Here is a 19,566-nt window from a genome sequence, read left to right as displayed (position 1 = left end):
GGTTCTGCCATTTATGTGCCGTGTGACCTCAGGCAAGTGAATTAACCTCTCTGAACCCCGGTTTGTCTGTAAAATGAGAATGATAATAATAGTACATCATAGAGTTTTTGAGGGAATTCGTTATGAGAGTGTCTTCCCAGCTAGTAGAAACACAATACCTGGTTTCTCTCCATCACCACCACCCCCCCTTTTATAGTACTATTAGCTAGGCTTTTAAATCCTCCAAGTTTTTCCACCAATACCGTTTTGCTAAATGATCCTTGCTAGAAACCCCTTGCCCCCGGACCCTCATCTTTACTTCTTGGCAGTGTTCCCCATCCTCCAGGGCACAGTTCACATGCCTCCTCCTCTGGATAGCCTTCCTTCCTTCATCTCCCATGGTACAGACTCATCTGCACTCACCACACGTGTTTGCTCACACACCCAGCTCTCCTGATGCTCCTTTGAAGGGGTCGTGGCCCCTTGGGTAAATGTTATATGGGCTCCTGGGCCCTGGCTCTCCGTTGGGCCTGGTTCAACAAATGACGTCTCTGCACCCCTGGGGCCACTGGGCGAGCTCATAAAGCAGTTCTAGGGTTTGGCAAAACAAGAGTATGGACTTTGGGCTGGGACCAGGATTGAAGAGGCGCATCCCTCCCCTGGGAGGAGAGTCAGACTCACCAAACCTCAATCACCTATTTGCGTGGTCTTCACAATGACCACGTAAAGGGAGGGTGGCTATTATCTCCATTGTACAGCTGAGGAAACTGAGGCCCAGGGAGACCAAGGGACTTGGAATCCAGGCCTGGGTATCCCATACTGGGATCCCCACTCTGAACCTCCTTCTTTCCCCGGGAAACCCTGTGCAAGCCCCACTCACACTACGTTAGCCCCAACCTTGCGAAGGTCCCCCTGTGGCTAATAATAATATCTGATGATATTTCCATGAGAGAACAGAGAAGCAGCAAGGGCATGTCCCCTGTGGGAGGCCTTTGACCTCTGAATTCAGGGGGAAATGCCCTTTTGTTTTTTTTAAATTTATTTATTTATTTGACAGACAGAGATCACAAGTAGGCAGAGAGGCAGGCAGAGAGAGGAGGAAGCAGGCTCCCTGCAGAGGAGAGAGCTCGATGCGGGGCTCGATCCCAGGACCCTGGGATCATGACCTGAGCTGAAGGCAGAGGCTTTAACCCACTGAGCCACCCAGGCGCCCTAGGAAATGCCCTTTTAACCTGCTTTTTAGTCCCCCTTGACCCTGGGCACTTAGTCCAGGTGCAGCTAGGAATCCCTTCCCTTTAGGGACAGGGAATGGATCCCAATGGTCCCCAGCCACTTGACAGCCACAGGGCCCACCTGAGGCCTGGAGCCTAGTGTGGGTTCCCTAATTGTTGCTGGAAACCATCCCTCGCCTGTCAACATGCTATAAATAGGGAGCTGGATGAAGAATTTAAAAAAAAAAAAATGCCACTGGCTCTTTTTCCCAATGGGGGTGAGTTGAGTTAAAAAACCATTGGACTAGCAGGCATTTTGGTGTCGGAAAGCCTGAGGGGGTGGAGGGCAGCCTTGGGGTGGGGGTGGGGGCGCCCACATTATCCATTGTTTCTATTCCCATCAGCAGCACAGCCTGCGGAACTGGGTTTTAAAGAGGAGATTCCTCCAGCAACCAGCCTCTTGGGCAGTGACCATTACCTGTATTTCTCCAAGGCCACTTTGCCTGGCTGAGGCCCTGCAGACATATTCCAGGGGCATGGCCTAGGAATGTTTAGGATTGGGAGGGACTGGTTTTGGGGACCCCCTACCTGTGCTTCCTCTAGGAGGGCAACTGCATGAGAGCTTGCTGCTGTGTGTATGCAATTCTCTCCACAAAGCATGTGTTAAAAACCCCAGTGACGCACTCAGAAGGCGATCTCCACAGAACGTCAAGTTCAAGGACCCAAGGGAGGTCCTTGGCAGATAGGACTGTGTCAGCAGGGTTTGGTAGTATAAACGATAATGATTACAATACTAGTCATCAGAACCAGGCATGGGATCAGAGAGGTGAAGCAAGTTGCCCAGGGTCACACAGCTGGTGTGGGGCAGAGGCAGGATGTGACCCAGGTCCCTCTGACCTCAGATCCAACATCAGAACCCTCGCACTTGCACATCACATAGCTTTCCCAAGGTGTGTTGCTGGAACAAATCCCTTGCCGGCACTTCTTTCAAGAATCACTCTGCCTCTCCCAGCCTTGCCCCTAGGCCTCATCAGCAGATGACTGAAATGTTATTTGTAATGAAAGCATCAGGGGACAATAGCAGTTCCCAGGGCCAAGACTGCCTCTGTTGTAATGTTGCTTAAAATAAGCAGAGGCTAGGGAGCTAGGGAAACACTCTGGAGTCTGGGCTGCCCTGGTTTGATTCCCACGTGTCCCTGTGCGGGTTGCCTCCCTTTGAAACCTGGATCCATCTGGAGAAGGGGATATACTGACCATGGGTACTGTGCTTCCCCTCCCCCAGTGGGAACAGATTATTGGAAGCCCCCCAGATTTGGTTTTCACATTTGGAGATGACATTTATGAATGCACCCAGCAAATGGTCTTGCGTGTAGACAGTTGGTGCCTATTTGGTGTTTGTGAGTAAAAGAACACCATGCAGCAGGGACTATTTAGCATCTGAGGAACTGGATGAGCGGGGCCGAGCTCAGCCCCTGAGGGTCCTCGGTGGGCTTATATCCCACCCTTCCGGAACATAGTAAGGACATAATGCTTGTGTGCTCAATCCGTGTCTTTATTTGGGAAGCTGGAGGTTTGAGAGTGGGCAGTAGGGATGCTAGACTTAGAATGTGATTTGGGAATGGGGGTGGGGTTGGGGGTGGGGATGCTCAGCCTTGACTCCTAAATCAGCGCGCCAGATGCCAAAAAAACCATCTGTAGTAAAAGAGTGTTTAGTGTGATAGCCTGCCCGCAGCCCATTGCAAAGGCCTGTGCCTCCTCCTGGGTGTCTCCCTGGCTGTCGCCCTTACCTCCTTCGGGTCTCTGCTCAAAAGTCTCAGAAGAGAGACATCGCCTGACCCCAACAGCCCTGTTTAAAATTGCAGTCCCCCTGCCCCCCAACTGCTCAGCCTCTGCCCGGCTTTTTTCTCCACAGCACATGTCCCCTTGCGGTGTCCTCTGTAGTCTGTGCTGTATTTGGTCCATGTCCCGCGCTAGGGCATCAGCTCCCCCAGGGCAAGGAGGACCTCCCCGCCTCATCCCCATGCCTGTGCACAGTAGGTGCTCAGAGGGATGCAGGACATGAGGACAGACTTCCTGGGAGCCAGCCAGGGCATTCCCACTAATTATGGAATGTAACATGGTGCCAACCTCAGAGGTGCTCTGTGGGTGGGGTGGGGTGGGGGTGGTCAGAGCAGTAACAAACCCCTGCTGCCCTGGTCCTAAGCACTCTAGGAGAACTCCAAGTAAAGACCGTGTGCTTCCTGAGCTGTGGAGAGCGGGGTTTTGAAGGTAGGGTAGGAGTTCCCCTGCAGAAGAAGTGGGGCCAGGTGGGCCAGGCAGTCCAGGTGGAAGGTGGCCGCAGCAGGTGCTGGCACTGCTTGTCCCACACAGCCCAGCCTCGCTGGAGCAGAATTTGTACAAGGAGATGTGTACGTAGCCAGCAGAACGCATGGCAGGTATCCTGGGGCTGCGGGTGCAAGGCCAAGGAGCTCGGACTTTCTCCAGGCGGCGTCAGTCCTGGGATCGATGTCAGCCCAGGGGTTTCCAGCTCCCTTGGGATTTTTGCCCCTGGACCCTCGCAAAGGCTTGCCGCTGAGGTTTCTGCCCTGCCCCAGGATTCCCCGTAGCGTCCTGTGTCTCAAGTGCCTTTCATTCCCATGATTACTTGGGTTTACCCTCCAGAGAACAGCATTGAGAGTATCAGGCGATATTTTCTGGAAGCGGAGGGTAGTCTTTGCTGTAAGAATCTCACAATTCCTATAAACACTGCCATCTCCTCAGAGGGTGGAGGGGGTCAGGGTGCTGCGGTGATCCACGAAGTCCGAAAACACCTCATTACTAAGAGCTCCGTGTATCATCCTGCCTCTTTGGCTGTGTGTCTCCTGCTGGCTTCTGAGCCAGAGAGAGATGATTCTGACTTACGAGCATCATCATAATTGCAGTCATTTCCTGAGTACCTACCATTTGCCAGGCACAGCACCCAGCCGTTTACATAGATCATTAGCCTGTGAGTTGCTGGCATCAGCGCTGGACATGGGAGCGATTCCCTGCTGTCACGGAGGCTCAGAGAAGTGGAGGGACTTACCCAAGGCCACACAGCTTCAAAGTGCCAGGGAGCCAGGATTGGAGGCCAGGTCCGTGCAGCCCCAAGGCACCTGTCACCCTGGCATCTCTTCCCTGAATCGCTGTGAACTGCGTGCTCTCGAGCTAACATCCCAGCCCTTCAGAGGCTCAGAAGCCTGAGGAACCAACCCTTGGCTTCTCCATGCCTTTAGGAATTCACTGGAGGTGCAGATAGGCGTCAGGGAGGAGGCAAGCTGCATATGGCTTTCTTGGGAGGCTGGTCACCGTCTTTGCCTTAGACCCCGTTGCCTCCTCCCCAGGGCCTTGCATCCTCCCCTCTCCCTGAAATTGGGCCCTGGGGACCCTTTGCATATTCTCCAGCCCAGTTGCTGGTGGCAGAGCGCCACCCCCCACCCCGCCCACTGCTGATCTGGAAGTCAGGGCTCATCCCAATTGCCTCCTTCCCCTGCAGGGTCCTGCTAGTTTCAGCTCCTTACATTTTCCTTAAAGGCTTAGTGCTTCTCCATCGCTTTGCTGTGTCCCGGGTCAGGCCTCTAGGGTCTCTTACCTGGACAGTGGCGATGGGCATCCTTCCCACTGGCCCCTTGGCTGCCTCTCATGCCCCCTTCCCTTCCATCCTTCACACAGCAGCTGGGGTGTTCTCTTCGCCTTGGCATGATATTTCTGCTGTATACGTTGTCCCTCCCTGACTCAGAGCCCTTCAGCCGCCTTCTATATCACTCCCAGGATACAAATTCCTCAGGCTCCATGGAGTTTCCTTGTTGTGTCCCACACCCATGCCTTTGCTTTAACCACCTCTCTCCTTCCCCTGGCTAACTCCTTCTCTTTGGGAAAGACTTGACTCCAGGAAGGCTTCCTGACCTCCCCCATGCACTTCCCCATGCTGCATCCATTTTCATCCATTGCCCTTCCTACGTGCACCCTGTTGAAATGATCTGCTTACATGTCCTCAGTTTTAAGCTTCCCCTGGGCTGATGCCTGAGGCAGCCTGGGCATCCTTAGCAGTGTGCTGGCATACAGTAGGTGCTAAATAAGTGCTTGTTGTCCTGGGCAAACTCCAGGCAACCTCTGAGTCCCCTTTCAGATTCCACAGCTTGTGCAGTAGACATGGTGTTTCCTCTGGCCTTCTCGTCATTGGTGGTGGTTTTCTAGAGCACGGGGCCCAGCAGGGAGCCACCGTTGGCCCAAGAGGGTCTGCCTGGAAGCAGGGCCCCTGGATGATATCCTAGCCCACCGACAGAACCCCGGTGATGACACCCATTTTATAGAGGGGGACATCGAGGCTCTGAGAAAGGGACCCACCAAAGGGTGCACAGCTCATAAAAGGCACGGCCTAGGAGGACTTTCTGAGCCCTGATGACCCCTTCTCTGTGCTGAGCCGAGGAGGTGGGCTGGGGTGCAGTGCAGGCCCCGCAGGACTGGGGGGTGGAGATTCTTGGGGGAAAGTACTACTTGCAACTGAAGTTTCTGCCCTGCCCCCAGGCTTCCCCATAGTGTCTGGGGCTGTTCCCCCATCCCCCACCCCAGTACCCTTCTCTGAGACTTAATCTGCCTGCTCCCTTCCTGGGCCTTGGCCTCCTGGCTGGTCTCATATAACACCAAAGCCTGGGAAACAGAACCTGCCTGGCAGCAGTTAAACCCGTGGGTTTGGGATCTGGGGCCCCGTAGGGCTGTGACACTAGAACCCACTTCGCAGTTTGGTGGGGGGCCCTCTGGGGGCTGATGGAGCAAAGCATGGTGCTCAACACTTGGCCCCAGCACGCTCACCCAAGACGAACCAAGATGCCCGAGTGCCTGGGCGTGACCCCCACACTGAGACGAGGTCCCCTCTGGAGGCTGGACATGGCGCACACATCTCGGCAGCCTCTGAGGGCTTCACGGTCGCCAGGTCAGACTTCCTTAGCCCCACTAAGTGAGCTCTGACCTCAAGGGCTTCTCCAGCATGCCGGAGGGCTGCACGGGCCCCAGCTCCTTCTGGATGGGTCTCTGTTTTGTTTGTGGGCTTGACCAAGGTGTGGTGTCTGCCCAAACAGGTCTCTGGGCTCAGCCGGTGTCCCTGTCTTTTGCACCCAGCTGATCTGCTGGCTTTGAGTGGGGGACATGGAGCCTGACCCTGGCATCGTGGACTCACAGCAGAGGTTGTGCGTGCTTTCACCAATGGGGGACCCAGTGAATCCTGTGCTGAGTGGACAGGGAGACTGCAGGGGGCAGTTCTGTCCTGACTTGGGGCATTTTCCAGGGCCTCTGGCTGCGGTGGAGGGGAGCAGATCTAGCTTGGAGTGAGAACAGCCAGCACCCTGAGCCCTGGCCAGGGTCTTTGGACAAAGCCACAGGCTGGGCTGGGCACCAGAAGGAAACAGAGCCCTTGGCTCTGTCCAGGGCGATGGAATGTCAGCCCGGCCAGACTGGTTTTCTTCCTCTACCTGGGCTGGGCTTCCAACAAACGAGCCGCCATGCCTGCTGGTGACAGCGAGCTTCCAGGCGAGGTGGCTACCCCTGTCTGGCCCCTGCTCCATAGGAAGAGGCGCCCATTCATTCTCTGTGCTCTGAGCGCTCCCGTTCTCTGCACCCCGGCCCCTTCTGGCCTCCTCTGCACCGTGCTCCGCAGGCTGGATGGGGGGCGGACAGGGGTGTCTGTGCCGGGCACTGTGCGGTGACATAATAGGCTCTTCATGACCCTGACATTGTGTTTCCGCTTGCCTCACCTCCCCCAGGCTGTTCCTCACCTGCAGTCCCTTCTCTTTTTGTCCCCACCTGCCCAGATTGGACCCACTTCTCAAGGTCCTGTCACCTGCCTTCCGTGAAGCCCTCTGTACTACCGCTCCAGACCTCCTGCTCTGCCTGAGGCCCAGGAGTACATGGGATAGGACACCTTTATTAATCATGGGGCCCAGGATGACCAAGGGGCTGATTCAAGGCACGCTTTTCTCCCCTTGCTCCTTTTAACCTACCCGTAATGGCTTGGACATCTTTCCATATCAGCATGTAAAGTTCGACTTCTGTGTTTTTAATAGAAGCACGGCCTTGCCTTTCAGGGACAGACCATGGTTACACATCAGATACCCCAATGGGAAGGCAACTGTGTTTTTGCTGTTACCAAAAACAGTGCTACTGTGAACATCCCTGGGGGGGTGGGTGCGTGTCTGTATCTGTACGTCTGTGTGTAGTTGTGTATTTGTGTGTGCATGTATTTGAGTGTGTTTTAGTGTGGTATGTGTTTTTGGGTCTGCATGCGTGTTGTCTGCGTATTTTGTGTATATGCGTATTTGCGTCTTTGTGCATATCCATGTGTGTTTTTGTGTACATGCGTCTGCATATGTATCTTTGCGCGTCAGTGTTTTGTGTTTTTGTGCTTGCTCGTATGTGTGTCTTGTGGCCATGTGCATATCTGTGTATGTGTGTTTGTGTACATATTTGCACGTGCGTGTATTTCTGCATACGCGTACAAGTTTGTGTGTGCATGCTTGTGTGTTTGCGTGCGTAGCTCTTGGGCGAGTCGCCAGGGGTGTTGGGGCAATGCTGGGATGTTGGCATGTGCTCCCCACCCCAGGTCCTGGCAGAGACGGCAGCCGTGTCCTGCCAGGGAGCCATGCTGGAAGGTTCGGGCCCCTAAGGCGGTGGAGAGACACACCCAGCCTCCCACGTGTCCATCAGGCTCACACTTCCGTGTCAGGGCCACAGTTCTGTCACCTGACAAGTCGAGCTCCAGCCTGAAATAAACATGACAGCGACGTTTCGACGGGTGATGTTTCAAAAAAAGGAAAAAAAAGAAAGAAGCCGAATTTGGCTTAGATTGTTTTAAAGAATCCCTCCGAAAGGAGCCAAGTCAGGATGGGCGGGGAGCCAGTCCGTGAGGAGGAAACGCAAGGAAGCCTAACAGAACTACATATTTATACAGAATTGTACATGGTTAACATTTATTTTCTTAAAAATCACTAACCACAAATGCGACAAAATACAAAAAGAGGGAGAATAAAAAAGTCTGTCTCCTTCTCTCCCCTTCCCCCACCCCCCAGTTCCCTTTCCAGAGACCAGTGTTACCATCGTTTTCCTGTGTTCTTCCCCAGTAGCCTGTGCATTTTCAAACATTCACATCTATTTGTGTTTTTACATAGATGAGAATGTATTTTTTTCCTCACAGACAAATGGCAGCCCGTTCCACCTGCTTTCTTCACAAACCCGTGTAGGCAAGGAGGGCGTTTCAGATCAGTGCGTCTCCATCTGCCTTATCTCTCTGAACAGTTATTTTTAACAATTAAGTAGCATTCCATGTCATGGCTGTTCTATCATTGGAGTTAAACACATTTTTAAAAAAATATTTATTTATTTATGTGAGAGGGAGAGGGAGAGACCGTCTTAAGCAGGCTCTGTGCTGAGCGCAGAGCCGGACGCCGGGCTCGATCTCACAACCCTGCGATCACAGCCTGGGCTTAACAGCGTTAAGTAGAACGCTTAACGGACCGCACCACCCAGGCACCCCTGGGTTAAACACATTTATAAAAACCCCAAATTTGCTTTTCCCTGGGCCCATCTTAACCTTAGATCTGTACACCTTTTATTCATAGAAGCTTAGGCTTAAAAGGGAAATGGAATTTGTTTCCATGCAAAGTGTATCTCAGTACTTCTAGAATGTTCTATGCTACCCCTCCCCCCCCCACAGGAAGGTTCCTGATTATTTTGGGGATTGTCTTCCTTCCCTGGATCAATCTTTCCTATTTTTGCACCTTAAAAAAAAAAATCCATTCTCACCATTTGTCAGCACCCTAAACATGGTGTTTTAGAACAAAGGTTTGTGTCTAAAAGTAATAAAAATTAAAATTTAAGGGCATGCAGAAAAACTGATGGTCCTATGGTATGTCAAGAGTTGGAGTAAGCAGTACTATCATTCGTGGACATTAGAGAGGGGACAGGGGATCATTTATGAGTTCGTTCATTTATCCATCCATCTACCCATCCATTACCAGCTGCTTCCTGTCCCCTGTGGCTGTCTCAGTTGGGCACTGGAGTTTGAGGGTGAACCGAACCCAGTGCCTGCCCTCAGGGAGCTCACAGTTTAGAGGAGACAGTCAAACAGTAAAGCACAGCCAACCCGTTAAGTTCTGTGGTGGGCTGAGCACGGGGGGCTCTGTGGGTCCCAAGGAGAGACAGAGCCCAGCTACAGATGGAGGCAGTCAGGAGAGGCTTCCTGGAGGAGGTGATGCCTGAGCTGCATTTGAAGGATGCATTCTGAGCTGACCCGGGGCTGGCACTGGCTGATGGCTGATGGGCTTTACCAGGAAGTCTCCCAGACAGGCATTTCAACAGGAGAGCAGGCTATAGACTTGGCGTGTGACCCCCTGGGTTTGAACTGGGCTTCTCCACTCACTCATGGGACCTTGGGCAAGTTGCTTCTCTCTCTGTGCCCCATCTTCTCATCTGGAAAGTGAAGTACTAATAGGGCCTCTTACAGTTGTGGGAAGGATAAAATGTGGCAGCTGGGCAGGCAGTAAGGGCCATAGAGGTGTCTGTTGGTAGTGTTACTGTTCATCTGGGAGATGGGGCATTGATAGTATCTATTTTGGGCTTAAACTGGATGATCTGCGTAAGAAATTGACTTGGTACCTGGCACATAGTTGGTGCTCCTTATGTGTTCATAGTCATTAATTCTTATTTTTCTCTTGCCCACCTGTGACATCCAGAGCAGGGCCCCAGGTTGCCCCTGGGCTTCTTGGGTCTGGGGGAACCCTGCCTCTAAGGCTGGAGAGCCTGGGCTGTCATTCCTATGTATAGCCTCGTTGGCCAACAGGAGAGTCAGGAAGCCCTTGTTCTGGAGTCCTGGGGGCATTCCCAGCCGAAACCCAACAGGCCTCCCCAGCACCAGCTGCAGACGTGTGTTCCTGTCACTTTGGGTGATGCACTTGTCCCATGGAGACAGCATGTCTCCACCAGACCCGTCATCTTGCAGCCTGCACACCCCGCTGGGTGGCTCGGCCCTGGAGGGCTGTCGGTTTGCTGGGCGGAGCTGGGGTCCAACTCCTCACATTTCGTGGTAGAGAGTGGTGGCCAGCTCATGCCCAGGTCAAGGGGAAAACTCGGGGGTCTGGTTTAGGCAGCTTCAGCTCTCAGCTGAGCAGTGGGACTATTGGGCCTCATGAGGGTCTGATTGCACATTGTTAGAATGTTCGTTAAAATGATGTGTCTTTTGGGGGAATCAAACCAGCAGACATCACAGTCATCATCATCAAACCAACCAGCAGCCTTTTGGCTCTTACCACCTACTGGGCAAGTGCAGGCTCTCGCCAGGCATTTCACAGAATCCCCCCCCTCACCCCCCCAAGCACCCTCCCCATCCCCATCATATGGATGGGAACATCAAGGTTCAGAGATGCTCCGTCACAGCTTGCAAAAGGCAGGGCTGGACATGCCCCTCTCTGCCCAGTCTTAGAACCTGTCCTGCTTCCCAGCTTGACAGAGCCCCAGTGGGCTGGGTTCATTTCACATCTGCCACCCGAAAGTTTGTGGTTTTGGTTACTAATCACCAGGGACTGTTGGCTTATCCATAGGCTGTTAATAACAGCTGGTTTTACTCAAGCCCCAAGGTGTGAAGAGTATCCTCTCCTCATCAGGTAGGTGGGCGAAACCACGGGAGGTGTGACCCACCGGTTTCACAGGGAATAGCTGAACCCTCTCCACTGGGAAGCGGCGGCCAGTTCACACAGGTCGCACAGGTGGGGTTGGTGGATGCTGGGCATCAGCCAGCAGCAGAGGTTAGCCATTGGGCGGCAGAGGGCCACGGAGACTGTCCGTCTCTGGCCTCCAGCTCCCCGGCAGAGAGGAAGCTGAAGCTCAGAGAGGGAGGAAGTTGCTCAAGGTGGTCAAGAGGGGAAGCCACAGGGGAGAGGAAGACCTGTGCCCATGACCCTCAGTCAGGGGATGGTGTCCAGCAACAGGTGTTCTCTGTGGGCGGCACCTGGAGCTGCAGTCCAGGTGGGACCCCCAACCCCAGGCCCGGGCACACATCCTCCTCCACTTCTCGGTCTCTTGCCCATGTGTCTGTCTGTCTTTGTTCTTACTGCTGCTCTCTCTGCTTCCGCTTGCCTGTCAGTCTCTCTGTCTGTCCCTCACTCTCTCCACCCTCCCTCCTCCACCCCAAGCTTGCCACCAACCCCGAGATGACCCCAAGACCTTTCTGCCCCACTGAGTGATGCCCATGGAGTGTCCTGAGTAGACTACGGCCAGGTGACCGGCCCAGATCCTGAGCTGGGCCCCGATCCAGGCCACCACGGTATGGCCATGCCTGGCCCTCGCTGCGCTGTTGTTCTCGGAGCCAACTGAGAGAGGTCGGCAGCTGGGATGGCACCATCATACCAGCTTTACCCGAGAGGCATCAGCCCCCACCATTGGGCAGTGTGCCGCAGCCTAAGGTGGCATTGTGGGCTGCAAGGAGTCCATAGGGAGGGGACATTGTGTGAGGTTTTGCTGGCAGCACTGGGCTCAGTCTGAGGACTCTGCCCAGACCTGCTCCTCGTCCAGTTCCTTCTGGCCTGTCTGCCTTCCCTCTCCTTCTTTCCCTCTCCTGTCCTTCCCTTCCCTCCTTCCCTCGCTCCTCCCTTCCTGACTGCCTTTTGCTTTACTGAGCATTTACTAAGTGCCAGGGACTGCAAATAACACTGTGAATCCAAAGTGAGAAAATGCAACTCACCCGGTGAGGGAGATTTTTTTTTTTGTCCTAGACAGACAGGCGTCCCACGAATCACACAGGTGATGGGAACCACCAGCCAGGGTCAGGCCTCGGAGGGCGAGGACTCCAGTCGGGACTTGGGACTCAGGCTAGGGAAGCCGCCCCACGGCCGATGCTTGCGGGGCAGCCCTTGGCCAGGCAGAGGGGCATCCTGGGCAGAGGGAAGAGCGTGGGTGCAGGCCTGTGGTGTGAAGGGGCATCATTGTGGCCACAGGGGCAGGGCCCTGTGAGGGGGAGTAGACGTGGCAAGGAGAGTGGGCACTGGACCTTGGGGTTCAGAACAGGCTGCAGTAAGATGGCCAGTGCTCTTACTTAAAGAGCCTGGACTGGGGTGTGCATGAATGTGACAAACTGGGGGCCCCACCCGTCTTGGACCGGCAACTCCCCTCCTCCCTTCCTGGCCTGAGACCCCATAACGGGTGCCGCTAGAGATGGACTGTGGGGGTGGGCACAGGACAGGGAGTTGTGACACCTGGATGCCAGGCCCGACTGGGCATCCCTCGCTGTCTCCAGCCCTTGGCTTTCTCATCTGTAAAATGACCATGGAGGACCCGACAAGCTCTGCAGGTCAAGCCAGAGCCAGGAAACTCGGCACGGGCTTTGGGCGCCAAACCAACCCAGGTTCAAATCCCAGCTCCACCACACCTTGTAACTGCATGAACTTGGGCATGTCCGGTTGCCTTTCTGGGCCTCAGTCTCCTCCCCTGTAAAATGGGCCCATGATATTCCTACCGAACAGGGCTGCTTGGGACCATCAGACGGCAAAATGAGGGGCTCATCGCCCTCACACAGGAGTGTCAGCCCTTGATATTACCGTTACTGTTACTCCTCAGCTGTCGGTGCGAGCCTGAGCTGAGCAGGAGAGAGGAAGGGCTGCAGGCCCTCAGGGCAGAGACCCAGCAGGTGTCACCCAGCCCGCCTCCCCACACAGCTGAGAGTATAGAGTTGCGGAAGGGGGAGGGAATGTGCATCTTCAATTGCTGAAAACTGCTCCGTCAGCCCTGGAGTGCTCTTCCGACTCAGGGTTCTTTCCCAGGCTGATGTGTCAGACACCCCAGAATACATACAGGCGCCTTATTTTCTCTTTGCCCTGCCCCCTCCATAACTACATTGCCTTTTCTGGTTAAGAAGCTCACACCCACTCACTGCAAAAAAAAAAAAAAAAAAGTTATTTTTGGAAACACCTTCCTCCAACAAATATTTAATCAACAACTACCCTAGGCCAGGCTCTGTTCTAAGTGCTGGGGTGCAGCACTGGATGGAACAGTCCCCGTTTTCATGCAGCTGGCAATCCAAAGGGTAGAGGTCAGGGCCAAATCCAGCCAGCCACCTGTTTTGTCAATAAAGTTTTATTGGAACACAGCCACGCACACTCCCATATTGTCTGTAACAGGCAGAGTTGAGTCGTTGGGACAGAGACTCAACATGGGTGCTGGAGCCTGAAATATTTACTATCTGACCCTGTAGAGAGAAAGTTGGCTAGGTTCTGATACGGGTTAACAAGTAAAGATTTCTGATTCGTTCTTCATTCATGGTGTGTATGATATGATTGTAATATAAATAAATTATATTTGATTTTGATTGTGCTGTCTGATTATAGGGGGATATAAAACTTCAAGTTCGGATGCTACACAAAGTCAGCATCATTAATAACAGCTTGTTATTCCCCACCAACGGTGTCACTGCCAACGGTTTGCTGGGGGGCCTTCAGAGGTTTCCTTTCGCTTGTGCTCATCATGCATTTATCCATTTATTTTTACAAAACCGGTATTGTACACACATACACACATGCTGTCGCATTACCTTTTTTTTTCAAATTTGCTAGTGTAAGATATTTTTTCTGACAGTAAATATTCTTTTGGCTGTGTTTATTGAGTCGTGTGGATAATACCATATTGCATTTCACTGATCCCCATCTTATTGGACATTTAGGTCATTTCCAAGATTTTGCAGTGATGTCTCCAGTATTTTGCAATGATATTTCCAGTATTTTGCAATATTTGCTCCCCTGCAGGGAGCATCCGTGTTCATAGATCTTGGCAAGCGTGTCTAATGATTTTCTTGAGATAAATTTCTGGAACCAGAATTGCTGAGTCAAGGGTTACACATGTTTTACATTTCAGGATGTGTGTTCTGTGTGTTTCAACACGGCCCTTAGAGGTCAGTGTTAGCCTGGTCTCTCCAGCACGCTGCCCAGCACGGCTGTTACAAAGTTAGCCATTATGGGCTCTGGGCTGATAACCACCAGAGGCTTGGGGTTTAGTGAGCTACTGGTCTGAGCAAGTAGTTTTTAAACCTGCCAAGTTCTGAGGTTTTTCGAGAGCATTCTCATGTACATTTCCCTATTGTAATAGACACTTCCTCCTCAGAGCCTCCCCGCATCCCAGCATCCCCGGATCCCCAGCATCCCCGGAAAGGTGGGGGCAGGTGGATGTTGGGGGAGGGGGCACTGGGAGGAGCTCCAGGACAGGAACTTGGAGTCCCAGTGCTGCCTCTTCCTCCCTGGGAGAACTACAGCAATTCCTGTGTTTGTGCCTCAGTTTCTCATGTGAAAACTGAATCATCTCAAGAGTCCTTCTTGCTTTAAAGGACACGATGTGATTATCCTCGTGCAACAAATGACAACTGAAACGTGGGTGGGTGTTGGATGGCTATCCATCACGGGTGCACATCACGAGGGTCCAGCTCATGTTCCAGAGGGGGGACTCCCCGGGACGCCTGTGGGCCTCAGGTGGATGACTCTTCATCCAGAGTTTCTCCAGTGTGTGTTCAGACTGCCGGTCAGTATCTGCTTGCCTGCGGACAGTGAAGGTCTTTGTAGCAGCCTCTGAGGCCAAACAGACTTGGAAGAATATCCTGCCTTTGAGCCAATTACAAATCCGACCTTTAGAAAGTGAACATCTGCTTTGTCCAGACATGGAGGCACAGAAGGGTTAAGTAACTTACCCAAGGTCACACAGCTCCCGTGTAATGAATCCAGACATTCTGGCTTCAGAAACCGTACTTGTCCAAGGGAGACTGGAAGGAAACGGGTCAATTATTATGATATTGTGGGAAGTTCTACAGCAGTGTCGTCCACCAGAACTTTCTACAGTGATGGAAATGCTCAGTGTCTGGGCTGTTCACTGTGACAGCCACATGTGGCTACGGAGCCCTTGACATGGCTGGTGCCACTGAGGGACTGAATTCTTTGTATTTTTAAATTTGAACAAATTTAAATTAAATTCAAATAGCCACATGTGGCTAGAGGCTACCGTGTTAACTAGCACAGATAGAGGAACTTGGGATCTAGGGGATGGTTCAGGGAGGACTTCCTGGAAGAAGAGCCATCAAAGTTTAACTCTGAAGGGTAGCTGAGAGGTGGCAGCTGTGCCAGCAGGTCTGAAGGGAAGAGAGATTGAGTGGCCTGGGGCATAGAAGGGTGGCACAGCCAAGTGGAAGGTCCCGGACTGGGGGAGTGAGGGAGAGAGGAGTCAGGGGTGCTGCCCTTGGGAATCTCATGTGTGGTGTCAGGCGGTGGAGGGAAAAGGCGCTTGTCCCTGCCTGTGGGGGTCCCACATCCCTGTGCACGAATCCTAAACCTTTGCAGAAGGGCCCACAGACAGGGATGGATGGAAACCCACATGTTGCTGCTGCACACCAACCACCCCCACTGCTTCCCTTGCCTCCAGACTATCCGAGGAAGGGCAAAAAGCAATTCCCCCACCTCCCGCCCTGATTCCTACCCTCAGCATTCTACCGGCCTCGCCCTTCTGATTTCCAGAGGCCCCACCTGGACCTCCCTTCCTCCAACCCTGAGCACTGAAAGATCCCCCATCCCTGGGGGAAGGACAATGAAAATGGTTCTGATCACCAGGCTCCTGGTTCCTAAGCTGAATGGTTTCCCGAGATTATCTCCTTGAAGCCACACAACAACCCAACAACCGTTGCTTTTCTAATAGGAGACTGAGGCTTGAATGGGTGGAGCCCCTCAGCCAGGCCACACGGGGTGGGGGTGGGGGGGCACCGTGGAGACAGCAAGCACTCCTCTTCTCCCTGAGCTGTGACCCAGAGCCTCCTGGTGAGCTTAGCATGGGGGGAGGGGACAGACACAAGACCCCTGCATGTGCTCCGAGCAGCCATGCCAAGCCCAGAAGTAACCCCCGGAGGCCCCAACCTCTGGCTTCTGAATCTGACCCATGCAGGGGATTCAGCTGGGGAATGCCTGATTCTGTGACATCTTTGAGAAACAGTGAGCGGCTGGGAGCATGCGCAGATGACCACTTCCATCCCGGGTCCCTTGGAGAATTCTTTTCAGGGTGCAGGGTGTCTGAGAATGTCAGGTGGTCTTTCAAGGCAAAAACCTCCCTTGTTTCCCCAAGTGGGGACTGACTTCATCCCTAAAACGTGCATACAGCTACCCCCCCACCCCTGCACTGCCCATGGGCTTGGCATTTGGGCAGCCTGTCCCACGGCCGGCTCACTCATCAGGAGTCAAAGTCTTAAAAATAGGCCACCCCTTGACCTGGTGATTCTGTACTTAGGAATCTCTCTTGTGGGAATAATCACAGAGATGTGTCACCTGAACCTCAAGGACGTTCGTCATGTTGTTGCTTATAACAGCAAAAAATATTTGCTGTTATAAACAAACACACACACACACCTAAATGCCCAGCCATGGGGGATTGGTTCCATGAACAGTGCTGAGTTCAGCCAGTGGGATCTTCTTCAGCCATTTAAAGATGAGGATTTGGATGAAGTGACCCAGTGGAAGTTCCGGGCAGGACTGTGCCAGAGTCTTGTCCATGGGTGACGGGTGTTTTTAAAGTGTTGTTCTTTGTGCATTTCTGTAATTTCTAAATGTTTCGCAACAAACGTGCATTCTTCTGGTGACTTAGAGAAGGCATTCTGCAGGCAGGGAGTGACACTGGTGTTGTTCGAACATGAACATCAGCTGTCATTAGCGTCCTCGAGCGCCGCCAGTTATCAGAGGCAGCTGAGGGTTTTAGTCCAAATTCCTGTCCTTGCATACACCCCTCCCACAGCATCCCCTTGAGCACGATAGGGTACACGAGTATCCCCAAACGCTTCATTCCCCTGGAACACATAGGCTTGTTCCTCTGGGGATGGTTTCGTGGAAGCTGCGCAAAAGCATGGAGTGTGAATGAAGATGATAGAACATTCCGGCCTCGAAGCTGGCCTCAGCTAAGTTACAGCCTCAGGGGCTGCGTCTGTGTCGTGACCACCCCCCAGCCCCGGTTCCCGGGGGCCTGCCACATAGTAGGTGCTCAGTAAATTTCTGTGGAGTAATTAACCTCTACATCGAACTTTACCTGGTACAACAGGGAGTCCAGGGTAGGCAGGGAGAGCTCAGCATGGGGAGAGACCACTGTGGGTTGTAACGGCTTTGACCAAGAGGATGGGTAGGAAGAGGGAGGGGCACAAGCAAAAGCACAGAGGCTGGGATGTGTGAGGCTTGCGTGGGACTGAGTGAGGAGGTCAGGGAGGGTGGGAGGAAAGATTTGTTTGGGGTGGGTGGCGGGGAGATGGCACTGGAGAGGAAATGTGGGGCTCAGTTACAAGGGCTGTTGGATTTCCTCCAGGGGACAGTAGGGAGCCATTGAAAGTTGTTGAGCAGGGAATAAGCTTTTAACTTGCCAAAGTGAACAGGGTAGGGAAGCTAGCAGTTCAGTCATTTAATGGAGCTCCGTGGCTGCCCACCCTGTGCCAGCACTCCTTCCAGGTGCCCCGGCCAAGGGCAGAGGCAGCCACTGAGCGGGTAGATCAGTTTGCCTGGGGTGCAGCGGTGGCCAATTTGGACACAGACCCAAGCCTCCTGCCCGGGTTTGAGTTCTGCTTTGCCATGCACTGGCTCTTTGATTTGGGACATGTCACTTCACTGGTCTGAGTCTCCATGTTCTCATCTGGAAAATGGGATTGTAATCAGGATGGCCAGGGAACTTCAGTTCAGTGGGGTGGTATACAGACAGCTTGGTCGACGCCAGGCACGTTAAATGCTCTGCGGGTACTGTGTTGGAAACATGGTAGTGGTGGGAACGTGGGGGTGGGGGACAGCTGAGGGAGTGCCCCGACGATGGGCAGCGTGGTGCCCAGCAGGACCCTGCGTGCCGGGGAAGGTGATACCTTCATCCCAGCTTGCTTTTCTTTAACACCGACGGGCCTGCCTCCTATGGTGTCTTGGGCATATTGGGACAGTTGGTCACTCAAATGCCCACCCCAGACATCTAGACCAGCCTCTGAGCACAGTAGAGAGCTGGGCAGGGGGGGCGGGGATTGAGCTGAGGGTGATGCCATGTGATCTGTGTCAGCCAGGGACCGGGTTCTGAGCATTTTCCCCTGCTGAAAATCTCTCCTCTCTGGCTTGTCTCCACAGGACCAGCTGAAGCAGTGTTTCTCCAGGCGGCCCCCCGAGGCCAAGGACACCGACACCCTTGTGCAGGAAGCTGACAGCCAGTATGGGACATGGACAGACCAGCGCCAGAGCGGGGAGAGGTAGGGCCTACGGGGTGGGGCGTCTGGATGGAAGGCAGCATGGCCCCCGTGCCCTCTCATTTCTCTATTACTTGGACCTGTGCTATCTGTAAGCAGCAGAGTAACCTGTTCTTGTCGGAAAAAATTTAGGAAGTACAAAAAAATTATTTTAAAAGGATACGCGAAATGTCCAGGATAGGTAAATCCAGAGAGAGAGAGAGAGAGTAGATTAGCTGCGGGGGGCTGGGGGTGGCTAGGTAGGGGCGACCTAGCCACCTTCCTTTTGGGAAGATGTTCCAGAATGACATCGTGTGATGGCCAACTTTGTTATGTGTATCTCACCACAGTGAAAGGAGTTACAAAGAAAATGAAAACCACCTATAATCCCAGCACACAGGTCATCAATGAAGACATCGTGCTTCTCTTTCGATGTCTGTCTAGACTTTATTCAGTGTGTCTGTGTGTGTTTACAAATAGAGCAACATATTCCACATGTTGCTTCATAAGCTGTGTCTTGCATTTAATATTGCCCCAGCTGATGGTTTGTAGGGCCCTCAGATGTCTGCCTGGTTAGGACTATTGCAGAAGCACTACAGCCTGGACACAAGAGGCAGGTGGCTCAGAATTCCAGCTCCACCCTAGCTGCCGATGGGACTCTGGGTAAATGAGTTCTGTGCTTTGCAGAGTTGACATTCCTCCTCCATAGGAAGGGAACGATGGGGTGGACACTGCCAGGTTCTTAGCTCATGTCTTCCGTAGCCCAGGGCCCCAGGATCTCGTGATCATGGGACCGTGGTTAGGGTCGCGGGATCTTTTGAAGTCAGAGGGACCTGGGTCGACTGCAGCATGGCACCCTGCTAGCTGTGTCTCTGCGGAACTCGGTTTCCTCACCTGTGGGTGGTATGGCCAGGGAGCACGTATAATCAGCCCCAGGTCCCCTACCTGCTTCCCCTGCACTCCCTGCGGCGGAGTGGTCACAGGCTGCTGCTGGGTCATGTCCCACAGCCGATGATGTGAGAGGTACGAAGACAAAGGGAAGCAAAGGTTTATTGTAGTATTAGTGAAAGCTTTATCTCCCTGAACCCCTGACGTTAATGAGCATACTTAAATGTCCCTAGACTT

At 53.2% G+C, this 19,566-nt stretch overlaps 1 protein-coding gene across 4 annotated transcripts in view; it reads left to right on the top strand.

Moving 5' to 3' along the window:
* Window positions 1-19,566, top strand: part of KIAA1671 — a 128,469-nt gene that overhangs the window by 92,352 nt on the left and 16,551 nt on the right. For all 4 annotated transcript variants that reach the window (XM_080821544.1, XM_080821547.1, XM_080821545.1 and 1 more), the window contains one exon: window positions 18,347-18,465. In XM_080821544.1, coding sequence (XP_080677670.1) covers window positions 18,347-18,465 — 119 coding nt within the window. The remainder of the gene's footprint in view (window positions 1-18,346; window positions 18,466-19,566) is intronic.

Source organism: Martes martes (assembly GCF_963455335.1).
Source record: "Martes martes genome assembly, chromosome: 13".
NCBI classification, from domain to species: Eukaryota; Metazoa; Chordata; class Mammalia; order Carnivora; family Mustelidae; genus Martes; species Martes martes.
The sequence above is the reverse complement of the archived record's forward strand: the minus strand, read 5'-3'. Positions and strand labels throughout refer to the sequence as shown.